Raw genomic sequence first — 17657 nt, 5'->3', positions numbered from 1 at the left:
GGGGCCAGGAGTTTGGACTAGTGATGGAGTGCTTGCCTCGAGAAAATCAATGGCCAGTGCTCAGGCCCTAAGCTTAAGCCCAGGACTGGCAAAAAAAAAAATAGAATTGCTTTGACTGTTTTTATGATAACATATGAGTTTTGTTATTGATTTTCTGAGAAGGATAACATTTGAGATTTTGATGGGAATTGAATCTATAAGATTGCTTTTGATAGTGTAGACATTTTCCCAGTATTCTGCTAATCCACAAACATGGGAGGTATTTCTATTTTCCAGTATCTTTTTCAATGTTATAATTCTCATAATCGATGTCTTGTTTATTCCTAGGGTTTTTTTTGAGACTTTTATGAATGGAATTGTTTTTCTTATTTATTTCTCAGACTGTTCTTTATTCCTGTGTGGAAAAATTATGATTATTTTTTTGTCAGTCCTGGGGCTTGAACTCAGGATCTGGGCACTGTCCCTGAGCTTCTTTTGCTCAAGGCTAGCACTCTACTGCTTGAGCTACAGTGTCACTTTCAGCTTTTTCTGTTTAGTACTAAGGAATTGAATCCAGGGTTTCATGTATGCTAGGCAAGCACTCTACCACTAAGCCACATTCCCAGCCCAGCTACTGATTTTTTTGTATGGTGATTTTGTATTTTGTTACCTTTTTTTATACCATATTAGAATTTGAACTCAGGATCTTATATTTTCCCAGCTGGCTTTCATGACTAGTACTTTATTACTTGAGTCACACCTCTAGCCCAACTTTTTGCTGGAGAAGAATTTTCATGGACTTTTCTGTCCTAGTTGGCTTCAAACCTTAATCCTCTGGACTTCAACCTAATTAATAGATAAGTGTGAGGTACTGTTTCCAGCCATTTTAGGAATCTGTTAAGTATATCTTACCTTGTAGTGATAATTTGACTTCTTCATTTTCTATTTGTATTCTTTTTATTCTTTCTCTTCCCTTATTGCTCTAAGACTGATCATTATTTTGGCACTTCCTTGATTTCTAGAGCTACTCCAGGTTCATTGTTCTGCAGTCCTACCCCAGTTGAATAATCAGACATTTCTCTGTGGAGCCTTAGGTTGTATATTTCTTACTTAAGTATGATTTACATGGAATTAACTATCCTATTAATATACTATATTAATGTTCATTTTAATGACCTTTCACAGTTTCATATATAATCTTGTCCCCAAACAAGATATGGAACATATTTATCATGTAAGAAAGTTTCCACATGTCTCTTTTTATTCATTTTCTGCCTTGTCTGCCAAACAAGAAATAATCTTTTTTTTTTTTGCCAGTCCTGGGCTTGAGCTCAGGGCCTGAGCACTGTCCTTGGACTTTCTCAAAGCTAGAGCTCTACCACTTGAGCCTCAGCACCACTTCTGGCTTTTTTGTATGTATGTGGTACCAAGGAATCGAACCCGGCTCTTCGTGCATGCTAGGCAAGCACTTTAACCACTAGGCCAAACTCCCGGCCCCACAAGAAATAATCTTTTAAAAAAAACTTTTATTATAGTTTTGCCTATTCTTATTTTATGGACAAGAATTATACATTAAATGCCTTTTGGGGTGGCTTCTGTATCAGTTTTAGTTCGGTCCTGAAGGAGAAACTATATAATAATTAGAATAAGGAACACTTAATATAAAGAATTGGTAGCTTCAACAAGGAATGAGAGTAGCGAGGAAGAAGGGAAAGGATATAGGAATTGTAGATATAATGAGAAGCCCCTACTCTGTACTGAGAGAGAATGCTCAAAAGGACTGCTCCCTCAGACATGGCTGACAGCCAGACCTATGGGAAAGGGCATGTTTTGTCTCACTGCATGGCATTGTGGTGCTGTGATAGCAGAATTTTTCTTTAAATCTATACTTGGTGGAAACCCACCCAGCCAAGGAAATTCTACAGGTGCTTACCAAAGCTGCTCCACTATGAGACTATTGGCGGCAAAATGCTTTTAGAAGGTCCTGACTGTTGGCTCCTCCTGGCTGCCATACAGTATAGTAGCAGGACACTGATGAAGTTACCTATACTGTAATAAGCAGCTTGATGACAGATAAACTATCTGTGCTAAAGGAGCCAAATGATGGAGAAATCATATGCACTGGAACCCAGAAACAAAACTCTAGCTTCCCAAAAAATGTCTCTGAGGCCTTCTACCCATAAAGCTTAACACTGTTCCAGTAGTAAAAGGAAACAAAAATCTGAATGGCCCAGATCTATTTTCAAAGTAAATAAAAAAGAATGTATTTGAAGGTGAAAGTCAAAAAGTTGATCACTAGTTTAGATCATTAGAAAGACTTGAAGGAAGGTTTTTGTTTTTTTATTTTATAAGTTTTGGTTGTATGATAGCAATTTTGTGTGAACGAGTGGTAAAGACTGAGGTAAATTCATCTGTCTAGTAACTAGAGTGTGATTTGTTTTGAGGGTTCATTCTGACCCTTGTTTTATTTTAGGCCACCATTGGCTTCAGATGTTTTGAGGGTAGTTATGATTTATTAAAGATCATCAGATGAGCCGGGTGCAGTGAGTCACGCCTATAACCCTAGCTACTCAGTGGGCTGAGAACTGAGGATTGTGGTTCAAAGCCAGCCCAGGCATTAAAGTCTGTGAGACTCTTATCTACAACTAACCACCAGAAAACCTGAAGTGGAGCTATGGCTCAAGGGGTAGGGCAGTAGCCTTGAGTTGAAGAGCTCAGGGACGACACCCAGGCCCAGAGTTCAAGTCTTGTGACCGACCAAAATAAAAAAAAAATCGTCAGATGTGCTTGGGTCTGCCTTGATGCATTTTAGAGATCTCTTCCTATTTAATAGCTGAGTTTCCAGATATATGAAATAAAGATTCCTCTTTGCTTTACAGGCAGGTTGATAATGGTTTTGTTTGATGCATCTTCTATTAATTTTTTTAAATAGCATATGCAGATTTTATTCTTTTAACTCATGTGCATTTTCATTTAATAATACAATTTTTACTATTTGTAGAGATCTTTATAATTATTATGTATAGCTATATGCTACACAATAAAAATACTATATAAATATTCTTTTGTGTATATACGTTGATGTTGGAATATCTTCTCTGTTGAATCCCAGTTAGAATTTCCTCATTCAAGTGAAAATGCACTTATAAAGGACTGTAGTGTCCACTCCTCGCCTCGCCATGCTACTAAATACAGTAGTTAATTCTTAGTCCTTGGTCCTTGTCTCCTAGAGAGTTTATACTTTCTGGATCTCATTTAGTATGGGGTTTTTTGTTTTTGTTTTTATTTTTCCATTACTGACCATTGAACTCAGGGCCTTGTGCATGATATCATTTAAACTATGCTGCTACTCCGCAGTCAGCTTTAGTATCTTTATGTACTGTCTTTTTAAGTCAGCTTTCTGTCTAACAAAATGCTTGATGAATCAGCTTAAAAAGAGAAAAGGTTTGTTGTGAATTCTTTTTAGAGGTTCAATACTAGGATCAGTTAGCCTGAAGTGAGGCAGTATATCATGGATGAGGCACTACCACTTGATCAGTGCCTCCACTTCTTTTTTTTTTGCTGTAGTTATTTTTTAGATAGGGTCTCTCATGGTTTTGCTTGGATTACAATCCTCATAACTGTGTTTCCTGCATAGCTTGGATTACAAGTGTGCACTATATGCCTGCCTGCATTGTAGATTGAGATGGCACCTTGCTGATAGTTAGCTTCAGACCTTAATCCTCCTGATCTCTGCCTCCTTAGTAGCTTGGATTATAGATTGCACTGCTATGCTGGCCAATTGCTATTTACTTTGGGACATGGTAAACTTTTATGTAGAGAGTTGTCACTTTTATATATGTAAGTGATTTTTTTTTGTTACTCAAGGATTTTAGAATTTGTATTTGACTAAAGGAAGCCTTCCTACTGTAGATTTAAAGTAGTCTACATTTTAAAATGCCTGTTTAAAATATAATTATACTTTTGAAGCTAATTTCCTCAACTGTCACTCTGAGTAATTTTTAGTGATTTTTTTGTTCTATCCCTTTGATCTGTGAATGAACATTTTGCCAGAAGAAAATCTAGACAGTAGTTTTTAATGCTTGAATGCACATGAAGATTACTGGAGAAACTGGTAGAGAAAATAAAATTTAAATTTTTCTTTAATTAATTCACAAGGAGAGATATATTAAAGGGGAGGACTGGAATAGTTTGTATAGAGAAAAAAATTTGTAAATGATAATAAAGTTTCAAGTGGAAAGAAGAACCACCAAAAGGTAAAGTGGAGCTGTGGATCACATGATGGAGCACTAGCCTTGAGCACAAAAACTCAGGGACAGCACCCTGAATTCAAGCCCAGGATCAGGGAAAAAAGAAAGAAAAAAAAAAGAAAGAAAGAAAAGGAAGGGAGAAAGAAAGAAAAGGAAGGGAGAGAGGGATGGAGGAAGGGTAGGATAAGGAAGGAAAGAAAGAAAGCAGGTCCACTGAAATTCTAATTTTATCCTTGATTTTCTTTTTTTTAAAAAATAAAGTTATCTTTTAAATAGTTGTACAAAGAGATTTCAACACATCAGTTTATGAGTACAGTGTCTCTGGGTCAATGCCATCCTTTTCATTATTCTCTTTCATCTCTCTTTACCCCATCCATCACCACATTTTATTTTTCTATTCTGTTTTGATCTATCCTTAACATTTTCTCTGATTATTTTGTTATTTTTTCTGCCATTTTATTTCATGTAGTACTCCTAACTCTTTTATATTAGGATCCAGAAAGTTACCTGGTAGTACTCTTTTGACTGTCACTTTGTACTTTACTTAAAGGTCAGCATTCAGTTTTAAGAAAGCATTTTCTTATGAACTGATCTGTTATTAACTCTTTATTTAAAATTTTACTTTATTGGAAATAGAATCTAGTTCTACTAGTATTTACCTCCTTCCCCATTTGCACCTTATTTTTTTCATATAATCTCATATAGATGTCTTAAGTTTATGTAGTTTTTTCTGTAATATTTGGTGTTCGAAGCTTGCATGTTGTGATATCAAGGATATCACTATAAATATTAGTGAGTGGTAAATACTAGTGAATTAGTGAGTGTAAGCTTTAATGACAAAATGTCCACCTAATTCTGTTTTGCTCTTTTCTGCCTTATCAAGGACACCTTTCATGATTAAAACTATTCATTCTTTGATCATCACTTACATGATTTTTATCTTAATGAATATAATACTCATTTCTTTATATCTAGGTTTTATGTTTGTTAGTTGACATCTCACTGTTTCATTACATTACTGATAAATAATTTAACACTACTTCACCAATGAATAATTTAACACTGCTGTTAAATGAGAAGTTTGTGGGAATGATTGCCTTACTGATATGGTTATTGGATCATTTTCTTAGATCTTTTTACATGCTTAGTAAGGATTGTGTTCAGCTGAATTTAACAGAAACCCAAGTACAGTGGCTTAATCAAATAGGAAGGGTTTTACACCTCCCACCCACCCCCTGCTTCAGATAGTTGGAAATCTGGATATAGGTAGTCCAGTTTTATGGAAGTGCTAAAGTGGCATCTGGGACAAGGCCCCTCCTATATTCTCTGCTGTCCTTGAAAGTAGTTTTTCCCGGTGATTGCAAGATATTTTGTGATCTCCAGATATTTTGCTGTTTATCAGCAAAAAAAGTTTTCCATAAAGCTTTGGCCATAATCCTTATGCTTTCATATCCTGTTATGATTTTGTACAGAAGGAGCCTGAGAATCTGATTATGTTAAGCACAATACTGCCTCATCCAAAATTAATATTCTGTTAATAAGGATGATAGTGAGAATTTTGACTAGCTAGAAGTTTTTAGGTAGAAGATAACTATACATTTCTGTTGCTTAAAAACAGACCTTGAAATTTAAATCGTATTTATTTTTAATTTACTTTTGGCCAGTCATGGAACTTTAATCTCAAGGCTTAGGTGCTGCCCCTGAGTAACATTCTACCACTTTGAGCTACAGCTCCATTTCCAGTATTGTAGTGGTTAATTGGAGATAAGAGTCTCATGGACTTTTCTTCCCAGGCTTGCTTCCAACTACACTCCTCAGATCTCAGCCTCCTAAGTAGCTAGGATTGCAGGTGCCATTAGCACCTGGCAAGTGGAATTCTTATGGCAAAAGAGAAACAGAAAGGCTAAAGGTTTGTACAGTTATTCAACAACTAATCATAGAAGTGAAGATAGCAATGTAGTTCATGTCTAAAGCACCATACTCTTTAATTTCATTATATAATTTCTTTATTTTTCCAGTTAGGAGTATGATTTAACTATTTAGTATAAATACTATATGGAATACTTTAAATATGATGCTAATTTTAAACTGGTTATTGGCAATTAGAAGTGTGTACTTGCCACAATCTTTGTTTCACTTAAGATATTTTTGTTTAGTGAAGGTAATAGTTTTTCTTACAAGAGAAGGTTCAAATATCTGGGAGATTTTTTTTATTAGGTTGCATTAGTTATACAGAGGAGGATTTCACTCTTAAATTTCTACACATGTTTACAATATGTTCCAATCAATCCTACCCCTTCTATCATTCTTGGGACTATTTTTTTAATGGTGTGCAATTAGGGCTATAGAATTCAGACAGAAATAATGAGATTTTTCACTGAATATAATTTAGATACTCTTAATTTTCAAATTCACTACAGCTTTGCAACACTTGTAGAAGACATAACCAACTCTGGCTTCAGTTATTCAGCATAGTCCAGAAGCTGAGCATCAGAATAGAAGGAAGCAAGGATACTGCAGGGTGGTGAAAAGAAACCAGATGTTTTTGTATAAATATCTCTTTAGTTCAGGAATTATGTTGGGAATTGTTTTCCTTATACAAAAGCATATAGTAGGCACTTGGCAAACATTTGTTTACTTAAACCTCTAAATAATCTCATCATTTGGTAAGCTCCCATTATACTTAGAATTTCTCATGATTTTTAGCATCTTCTGTTGTGGATTGGGTTCATTTCTTGTTAAATTTCATCACCAAATAGATGCTATTTTTGGCAGGAGCTGCTTATTAACTTTAAAAAATGTCCTGTAATGCCTGTGCAAGGGCTTATACTTAGAGTTTAATAAACACCAAATAAATAGAAGACCAGAAGACATTCTGCTTATTTATAGGTTAATGACAGAAAGAGAATTGAGGCAATGATACTATCTGTTTGTAACATACCCTAGAGACCATTGTGAACCCCAAAAGGTATTTTAGCTAATGTATGTTGCTTAAATACATTTTTCCTATTTTCATATGTGTTTGGCTATTTTTGATGTTATTTCTAATAATGCTTAGTGCCTGGACTTCTTTAACACACAGTTTAATTATAATTTCAAAGACATTGCTGGACCTGTTTGCTATATGACTTAGAGAAACCAAGGGGAAACAGGCAGGAAGTAGTGGTAACTGCTTTGAAAATGTGCTTTTCATTTGACCTCTAGCTGAACTGGGGACAAAAGGTTTTAGTGTAGCATCAACATATTTCATTATGAAATGAGTGAATAGAAATAATCCAAAAAATTAAGCTTTTCAGAGATAAATTTGAACATACAATTGGGACATTGTAGATTGGTGTGATAGTCACCTTGAAAGCCAACAATTTGTTTAAGAGTTCTTTCAGTCTTCATTCTGTGAGATTTGTATCTGCTCTGTTGTGATTCACAGAGACTTTAGACTGACTTAATAAATAAAATCTATACTGAGTAATATTTTAAACCTGATGAAAATATTTGGATAGATATGGTGAATGTAGTATGTGTCATGTTGAATCTTACTTACCTAAAATAAAAATATAAATACTTAAAAGTTTTTTAAATTACAAAAGTAAAATTTATATTTAATAGGTTAATGCATATCTCCTTTTCAGTTCTACATTCATCGCCTATGAAATTATGCAGTTTTTTATGCATTGTCACTAGTCTATCCCTCAGTTCTAAATATATATATCTTCTTAAACACATATTTTAAAATTTGTAATAAATTATATGTTTTTTCATTGAACAATAAAACTTGAGAGCTTTCTTAAAATAAATAGATGTACCATATATTTTAAAAAATCATACATTATATTCCATGGTTTAGTACTTATGTTCCAAAACTATTTACCTTAATAGACCCTCTATTGGTTCTTAATTGTCTTTCGCCTCCTTCCATTTTGTGTGTATGTGTAGCACTGTGGTTTGAATTTATATTTGAATTTATATTCTGCCACCTGAGCCATTCCCTCAGCCATCTTTGTTTTAGTTATTTTTCAAATAACATCTGTGTTTTTGACTGGGCTAGCTTGGACGATGATGTTCCTATAGTATGCCTCTTCACTAGCTGGGACAATATTCCTATACCACTATGTCTAGCTTATTTATTAGTACAAAGTCATGTTAACTTTTTACCTGGCCAGGCCTTGAATGTGATCCTCTTCATCTCTGTCTCCCAAGTTACTGGAATTACAAGCATGAGCCACCATACCTGGCCCTCCCTTGATTCTTCTTTCATATGTCTTCCCTCCCTTTCTTCCTCTCTTCCTCCCTCTCTCCTTCTCTCTCTCTCTTTCTCCCTCTCTCTTTTCCTCCCTCCTTTTTCCCCATCTCTTCATTTCTTTTTTCCTTTCTTTTCTTTCTTTCTTTCTTTCTTTTTTTTTTTTGTTGGTGTGGGGCTTGAACTCTTCTGGGCCTGGGTGCTGTTCCTGACCTCTTCAGCTCAAGACTACCTCCTTACCCCTTGAACCATAGCACCACTTCCAGTATTCTTGTGGTTAATTGGAAATGAGTCTCACAGACTTTAGTGCCCAGGATGGCTTTGAACCGAGCTCTGCAGATCTCTGCCTCCTGAGTAGTGAAGATTACAGGCATAAGCCACCACACCAGGCTCCTCTCTCCATTTCTTTCTCCTTTTCCTCTCCTCTTTTCCCCTCCTCTCTTTCTGTCCATATTCCTAAGCTTATTTTAATACACAAAATAAATGACTTAAAATGTTTTATAGTAATAAACTCAAGCAACAAGAATTTTGAGTAAACTAAAGACTTGATTTTTGAGTAAACTAAAGAACTTCCAGCAGTAGTAGTGATTGGACAAGTATAGGTAAGAAGACTCAGTCCTGCTATGATGTTCTTATTTGAAACATGTTATTCTAAGGAAGGGAGGGCTTTTACTTCCCCCTTAAGACAGTAGAGTAAGTTAGGAGAGCATATCCATATATTCTGCTGTCATTTTGAAGCATTGTCATGATACCTAAAAAGTGTTTTGTAGGCATCCTCAATGTATGACAGACCAGAATTTTGATTGAATTTCCTGATCTAAAGAAAGTGTTGTCATTCTAACACTTAGTTCTACTGAACTAAGATACATTTTCCCTCATTTTCTGTACATTACAATTTCTCAGCACCATTTCTCCATCCATTTGCAGTATATCATTCTTGTATTTTTGCCCTGGATATATTATAGGCAAAATCCACGGTCAGAGGCTGATATATTAATGTCTATAGTAAAGGGAAGTCGTTGCATTCATGTGTACTAGTGGAAAGTATTTCACTATTATTTGAGAATGAACTAAAGATCCTATCCAAGTCATCATGTACCTTTTCTGTGTGATCATTGTGTCCCTCTTACTTGGGAGATTTTGATATATGTTGCTAAACATGAACAGAGAAAGAGGTGATTTTCTGCTTTCATTTGAGAGTACTATTGAGTAATCTTCTGGCATCAGAGTTGACAGTGAGGATGTTTTCCCTTTTTTCCAACAGTTCTGGTCCTGGAAAGTATTCCTCTGTGTTATTTTGCATCCTGAAATAGTGTATAGCTAGTTTTTTCATTAATAGATATTTTTGCTATTCTTAAAAGCAAACTTTACCTTTGAGACTCCTATTAAAAGTTGTGTTTATGTTCTCCCATTTAATCCTGTGTGACTCTGCAGATCTTCCCATTTTTTACCAATATAGCTCATCCTTATTTGGGAGCACTGTCTCAAGTTGGTTTTTTGTTGTTGTTTTTGTTGTTGTTTGTTTGTTTGTTTGTTTTGCCAGTCCTGGGCTTGAGCTCAGGGCCTGAGCACTGTCCTTGGACTTTCTCAAGGCTAGAGCTCCACCACTTGAGTCTCCACACCACTTCTGGTTTTTTTTCTATGTATGTGGTACCGAGGAATCGAATCCAGGTCTTTGTGCATGCTAGGCAAGCACTCTACCACTAGGCCAAACTCTTGGCCTCAAGTTTTAAGATATTAGAGCTTTGCTAGATATAACTACAAAACTCAGATGATCTTCACTCTTAGTTGTTTATGGATGGAATGGTAAGCCCCTGTGGGTTAGAGATGGAGCCTATTGATTATGCACTGTCACTAATAACTATGGAGATCACAGCTTAAGAGTTTACTGCTGATGCTTTGTGATAGTCAATTGAACACTGGTAAGGGCTTATATATAGGCTTTTAAAAAAGAAATCAATATGTACTTGTAAGGGTACCTTTGAACAAATACCATAATTTTTTTATTTTTAAAATATTTTTCACTGCTTGTATGTGGGCTTCTTCAAGCACCACAACAGGGCCTGGACACTGTCCTTTGGCTTTTTTGCTCAAGGCTAGTGTTCTAGAACCTGAGCCACAACTCTTCTTCCAGCTTTCTGCTGGTTAACTGGAGTTAGGAATCTCGCACTTTCTTCCTAGGCTAGTTTTGAACTATAATCCTCAGATTTCAGCTTTCTAAGTAGTGAGGATTATAGACATGAGCCACTGGAACATGGCTTTCTTAAATTTTTTTTATAAACAATTCCCATGGTGATAAAATTTGTTTATAGTATGTGTTTGTATTGGTTAATTGTCCTGAAAGAAGATATAAGCCTCCTAAAATGACCAAAATTTAAGTTTCTTTTGCTAGATGTCAGGTATCATGCTAATTTCTAAATGTTACATATTTAATTTCACAATGGTGTTAGTTTTCCATCCTGTGATAGCTTTCCATCCTGTGACGAAGTGTCTGAGATAAGTAACTTAAAAATAGGAAACATTGCGCCAAGAGCGTAGCCTAGTGGTAGAGTGCTCACCTAGCATGCACGAAGCCCTGGGTTCTGTTCCTCAGTACCACATACACAGAAAAAAGCTGGAAATGTCACTGTGGCTCAAATGACAAAGTATCCTTGAGCAAAGTATCCAAGGATTGTATCAGATCCTGAGTTCAAGCCCAGGACTAGCAAAAAAAGAGGAAACATTTAGTTTGGTTCATGGCTTCAGTGATTTCAGTCTGGTTGCTTGGTCCCATTCATTGCTTTAGGCCTGCAGCAAGGTACAGCATCATGGTGGAAGCAAAAACAAGAAGGAGCTGAGGTCTCAGCATCCCTTTTAAGGGCATATCCCTTTTTACCTAACTTTCTCCAAGTCATATTTCCCAAAGTTTCTGCTGTCTTCTAACAGTATCATCACCCTTAAGCCTTTTTAGGACATTTCAGATCCAAACCTTAACAATATTTAGCTGTAAGGTATAGACAGCTTAAGTAGCCTGCCCAATATGATATAACTAGTAAGTGATAAGTCAGGGGCTCTATACTTTTTAATTATTGTGGTACCCGGCTTTTTATTTTTTGGTTCCAGTATCAGAGCTTGAACTCAGGGCTGGGCACTATCTCTTAGCATTTTCATACCTTTCCCTAGCAGAAATATATCTATTTCATATGCAGTTATATTATCCCCATTATCTTAGTTGATTTAAAACCTTTTCTTGTCGATTTACTTGTATATCATATATACAAATTTACTTGTATATCATGTCCCTTTAATTTTGTTAGGCTAGGCCAGGCCTGGGGGCATGATGCAAATGGTAAAGCATTCTGCCCAGCAAGCACAAAGGCTAGAGTTCAGACCCCAGTACCACCTAAATATGTAAATATATGTGTGTGTGTATGTATGTATATATATGTTATCAATTTATTAAGTTAAAATTCTTTTTTTTATTTTTTGCTGTGCTGAGGTGAACCCAAAGCCTTGCCCTATATTCTACCACTGAGCCACAACTCTAGCCCTACTAGGTTAATATTGTAATGAATGAAGTCTCTGCTCGATGCTCAATTATTTATTATTTATTTATGTAAGAAACATCGAGAGCTCAGCATGAACTAGGCTTTAAGGGTAAAAAGATCAGTAAGACATGGTTTCTCTGCAGTGGTTTTATGTAGACAATGACATAAATAAAATATAATGAATCAAATAAAATAGACATACTTTTTAGCACCTCCTGTGTAACAGTCCTTATCTTCCAATTACAGATATGTAACAGTGAGTTAAAACCGTCCCATGATCTACAGCTTATAGTTAGCGGGGGAACTGACATGAATGAACAAGTATATATTTTTTAGAGATAAGTTTTTGAAGAAAAACAAAACATAAGAGATAGATTTGGTGCATAAAGTATACCATGAAGTTGTTCCCTTCTTAAATTAAGGAAACTGGCCTTTGACACCTATAAACTAGTAAGTTAACTAGCTGAAGGCCTCTCTGTGATTGAGATAGTAAGACAAACTTCTTGGGCAAGGTGATTCCAGTTCACTAAGGTCAATACTTAGTAAGGCCAAATACTCTGAGTTGTAACTTAGAATTATTTAATAATTTTAATTAATACATATGTAACCAGTAATTTGCACTGTCAGCATTTTGCTTGAATTACTTTTATCACGTATCTTTTTTTCCTGTACCTCCATCCTTCTGTATTATTTTTGATGCATTTCAAAGTAAATTTCATTGATTGGTATGCTTTCCCTAAATATTTAAACATCAATATCATCATTAAATAGAGTTCACTCTTTCTCTACTCTTTTATTGTTCATTTTACATAAAATATGTTATAGAGATGTGTTGTAAACATTTGGTAGATTTTGACAAATATGTAACTTGTGTATCTCAGATTTTATCAAGTGGCAAAATATTATCAACATCCTAGGAAGTTTCTGAATATCCTCTTTTTAATTAATCCTTTTATCTACCTCTAAGTGATACTGATTATTCTAATACTTCTAATAAATTATTTTTTCTTCCTCTTCTTCCACCTTTTCCTTATCCTCATCTTTTTCCTTCCCCTTGATCCTGAGGTTTATGCCCAGAGCTTTATGTTTGCTAGGCAGGCTGAGATATGGTTCTAGTTCCTAAATTACTATATTCTTGAACTTGATATAAATGGAATAATTCAATGAATACACTTTTTTTGTGTGTATTGATTGTGGGGCTTGAACTCTGGGCCTGGGAGCTGTCCCTAAGCTGTTCAGCTCAAGGCTAGCATTCTACCACTTTGAGCCACAGTGCCACTTCAGGTTTTTTAGCAGTTAATTGGAGATAAGAATCTCACAGACTTTCATGCCCAAGCTGGCTTTGAACCGTGATCCTCAGATCTGTCTCCTGAGTAGCTAGGATTACAAGCATGAGCTACCAGCACCTGGCAAGGCATCTACTTTTATGTAGGTGTATTTTTTTCTCAGCATATTTATTTGGAAATTTGTTGATGTAGTTGAATACATGAGAACTCATACCTTTTTATTTCTAAGTGTTTTTTTTTTGCAATTTGAATATGAATGTCCCACAGATTATTCATTCTGTTGATGGGTACCTAGGCCACTTATTGGCTATTGTAAAATTGGCTACCGAAAAACACTACTAAATAATTCTATTAGTCTTTTTATTATCACATGTTTTAATTTTTCTTGAATAAAAATATATATGGGAATGGTGCTAAGCAGGACTTTCACTAAAATGTGATTGTATCATTTTTTACTGTCAAAATAATGTACTGGATATTTAGTTGTTCTCAGTTTTGTTTCAGTCTTGGGCAGTATTTGATATTGTTAGGTTTATTTCTTTTCTGGTGCCACTCCTGGGCTTGAACTTGTGGCCTGAGTACTGTTCCTGAGCTTTTTTGCTCAAGGCTAACACTCTACCACTTGAGCCAAAGCTCCACTTCCAGCCTTTGTTGGTTAATTAGAAATAAGTCTCTTATTTGCCTGCTAAGACTAGCTTAGAATTGTGATCATTGTATCTCAGCCTCCTGAGTAGCTCAAATTACAAGCATACACCACTGGTACTCATCTATCTTTTAATGATGTTTTTAGTGTTGTTGCTATCTCCCCCACCCCCCAACACTCCTTCCTCTATCCTTTGTTCTCCTCTCCTTTCCTCTTCTCTCCTCTCCTTTCTCTCCTTTCTTCCCTCCCTCCCTTCCTTTCTTTTTTGTGTGCTGAGATTGGAGTTTGAACTTGCACTCTCACTGGGTCTTTTCACTTACAATGGTGCTGTACCACTTAAGCCATCCTCCAGTTTCAACATTTTGCCAGTTAATTAGATAAGACTTTTGAGGCTTCCAGTTAACTGTGGTCCTGAGTAGCTAGGATTGTAGGTGTGAACCACCAGTGCCCAGCTGCATTTCTTTTTGAACAGTGTCACCTCTTTACTTGTTTGGCCCGATTTTTCCCCCCAACAAAGTTGTATAGTTTATTTTCAACATAGTGTCTAGTGAGTATTGCTGCTGCATACATATGTTCACCCTTTGTCCCACTATTAATAGTATTTGATGGCCATATAGTTACATGTTACCATATATTTAAGCATAGTGAATTATGTTTATATGAATTAAATTCTTAGAAGTACTTTGAATAGAGAATCAAGTCTTCTTAAACATTTTTCTGTGTTTTCTTTTATAGTTCTATACTAGAAGAGTACAACCATGTTTCGGAATAGTCTTAAGATGCTTCTTACTGGTGGGAAATCAAGTCGTAAAAACAGGTCAAGTGGTAAGTGATTATATTACATTTATTCTGTGAAATATTTTAGAAATATATAGTGTTTTAGAGGTCTGAATTACTGGTATAACACATTTTTAATTTAAATGGTATTTTAAACTTAGAGCAAAAAGCATAATATTTCTATAGGCTGAATACTCTAAAAGTAGCAACATATGAATACTTACTGGGAACTAGTAAAGGAAAATTTTGCAAAGGAATTATACTTATGTAGAATAAATATGGAGAATAATATTTTTGTATATCTGTCTAGACCTAAATTATTTTAAATTAATATGGAAAATTATTGCAATTCTAGACACTGTGGGGTGGGAAACTTTTAAGATAGGAACTGTTTTATTAAGTTAGAAAGTAAAACACATGTTCTGTATTTACAAAGGTATTAAAAATAAAATATATAAAGGTTTTATTTTTAAAGAAGAGGGCAAGTCAGTATTGTAAGATAAATGAAACAAAATTTTAGGAAAAGAATATCAAGGAGAAATGTACAGAAGATTTTGGTAATAATCGGTGGTAGACTTACTGGATTCTTTAGAAGTTTGTTTGACCTCATAAAAGTTTTTTTCATTTTAAAGTTGACATTAATATCATGTCCATCATCATCTATTTCAAAATGCTTTTAAATTTTCCATTGTGATTTCCTCTTGACCTTTAAGTATTTAAAAGTTTACTTAAAAATTTTAGGCAGTTGATGATTTTCTGGTTATTCTTAGGTCTCTTTATAAGAATTAAAGGAGAATTTCTTTCCCATGTACTATCAATACTCTGATGACCAGATATGCATTCTACCCTCATACATAGCAATTCCATTTTCTGGCAGATACTGACTTGGGTGTTTTATAATTCAATTCATTTGAGTTTTAACTCTTAATTCTCTGTAGACGCGGAGTAAGTCTAGACTGCAGAGTTCACAGGCTTTGATGCTTGTATGTCAGTTGCAGATGGGTCCCCAGGTTACTCACAACTTCAGCCTGATTTGGCTGCAAGTTGGAGGTTCCTGTGACCCTTCCATGACCCCAATTATTTGCTAGAATGGCTCACAGAACTTAAGAAACCAAGTTTACTTAGAATATTACTGGATTATTTGAAATGACTGCAACTCAAGAACAGCCCACTGAAAGAGATGGGTAGGGCAAGGTGTGGAGCACCACTGAGCTTTCCATGCCCTTTCTCAGTTTGTTGCCCTTTCTCTGTGTGGTTTTCAACTAAGAAACCCTCCAAACCTCAGCATTTCTTTATTTGTGTAGTCTTCATTATATATAGATGATTGATTCAACTTATACCCCTGCCCAGAGGCCAAGGCTAAAGTTAAAAGTTCTAATGCTAATCATATTGTGCCCCCTTCAACAGACCCTCATTTTAAGGCTGCCCTAAAAGCCTCCTTCCAGTCATCTTAGCATAAAAATCAAAACTTTGGGAATTCCAAAGTTTTAGATCTGTGTGCCAGAAAATAGAACGGAGATCAAATTTATTCACAGTTTTGTGTCTCTGCATCTTGGTTGCTATATAGTACCACACCCAGCTTTCTAGAAGGCATTTTCATTTATTTAGTCAACTATTAGATTTATCAACATATTTTTCACTGATTTTTAAAACACCTACCTGTATCCCTCATTTTTTAAATCTTTGTGGAATTACTTTGCTTTATGTTTGAAGAACATCTTTAGAATTTTCTTTTATGAGGAGTCATTTTATAGCAAACAATTCATTTTTGCTTTGCCAAAATGTCTTTATTTGCCTTCACGAAAAATTAAATTGTTACTATCTTTAAGTATTTGTGTGAAGGGGTTACTATTTAGCATGTCAGTTTATGAGTACAATGCTTCTTAATCAATATCACCCTTCTCATTATTCATGCCTTCACTTTTGAAGGTTATTTTTCTTGGGTATAAAACTAGATTGGCAGTTATTTTACTCTGAACATTTAGAAAATGCTTTTCTGTTGTCTTTGGATTTTATTGTTTCTGAACAGTTGCCACCCAATTTTCATTGTTCTTTCCTAGAGTATTAAGAGGCCTGTCTTTATTATTTGACTATGATAGTCTTACAAGTTTGATTTTTTTTCTGTTATCTTGTTTGGGTTTTGGTGTGCTTTCTAGTTTGTGTTACTCTCTTCTTCAGTTGTGTTTCTTTTGTGTTAATTTTGTCTTTTTAAAACCTTTTTGGGAGACTTTAGTTTGTATGTTAGACTACCTGATATTTCTTTGTTATTTCTCTTTTTTATTTATGATTTTTTATTTTGATAATGTGTAAGTATAGTTCTACTGGTTTCTAGTCAGCTTCTCTTCAAAGCCCAGTCAAATAATGTTAAATTTTAATAGTAGGTTTTAATTCTAGGATTTTGTTTTAAAAACAAAATCCAATTCTTTGTTAAAATTTGCTTTTCTCATTTTTATATCTTATTTTTTCATATTTACAATAAGTAATAATGATAGTTTAATACTTTATATGTTCTGCTGATTCTTTCATTTCATTCATGTGTCACATTTTTCTGTGTTTTGTTCCAATATCAGATACTGTATTTAAAAGAACTGTGGAGACTGAAATAAGTAGTATTTTTCTTCCAAAAGAGAAAGTGTTATTTATTAGCATTTTTATTAGCATGCATTATTTGTACAAGGAAGGGGTTTCTTTGTGACATTTCCATACTTGATACAATGTATCCTAATTAACTTGACTTCCTCAGGAAAATGATTTTTCTGTATGTGGCAGCCATGATTAAGAACTGATGATTTGGGATTTGGTGAATAATGGGATTGGATAACATCTAGAGGGAGATCTGTGTGTAATGCCACACATCTCCTCTCTCTTTAGCAAGACTGCCATATCCAAACACCTTCTGATTGGGGAGATCTTACTCACCCTCACAGAAAAGCTTGCAATCTCCCATATGATGGCCAC

The 17657-nt window shown here is 34.9% G+C and overlaps 1 protein-coding gene across 5 annotated transcripts in view; it reads left to right on the top strand.

Annotated features, from left to right (window-relative positions):
* The window catches only part of Tanc2 (tetratricopeptide repeat, ankyrin repeat and coiled-coil containing 2), a 247578-nt gene that overhangs the window by 17551 nt on the left and 212370 nt on the right, over nt 1–17657 (top strand). For all 5 annotated transcript variants that reach the window (XM_090349974.1, XM_090349973.1, XM_090349972.1 and 2 more), the window contains exon 2: nt 14658–14747. In XM_090349974.1, coding sequence (XP_090206100.1) covers nt 14681–14747 — 67 coding nt within the window. In that variant the 5' untranslated portion in view covers nt 14658–14680. The remainder of the gene's footprint in view (nt 1–14657; nt 14748–17657) is intronic.

Source organism: Megascapheus bottae, chromosome 17 (genome assembly GCF_031878675.1).
Source record: "Megascapheus bottae isolate mThoBot1 chromosome 17, mThoBot2.hap1, whole genome shotgun sequence".
NCBI classification, from domain to species: Eukaryota; Metazoa; Chordata; class Mammalia; order Rodentia; family Geomyidae; genus Megascapheus; species Megascapheus bottae.
The sequence above is the reverse complement of the archived record's forward strand: the minus strand, read 5'-3'. Positions and strand labels throughout refer to the sequence as shown.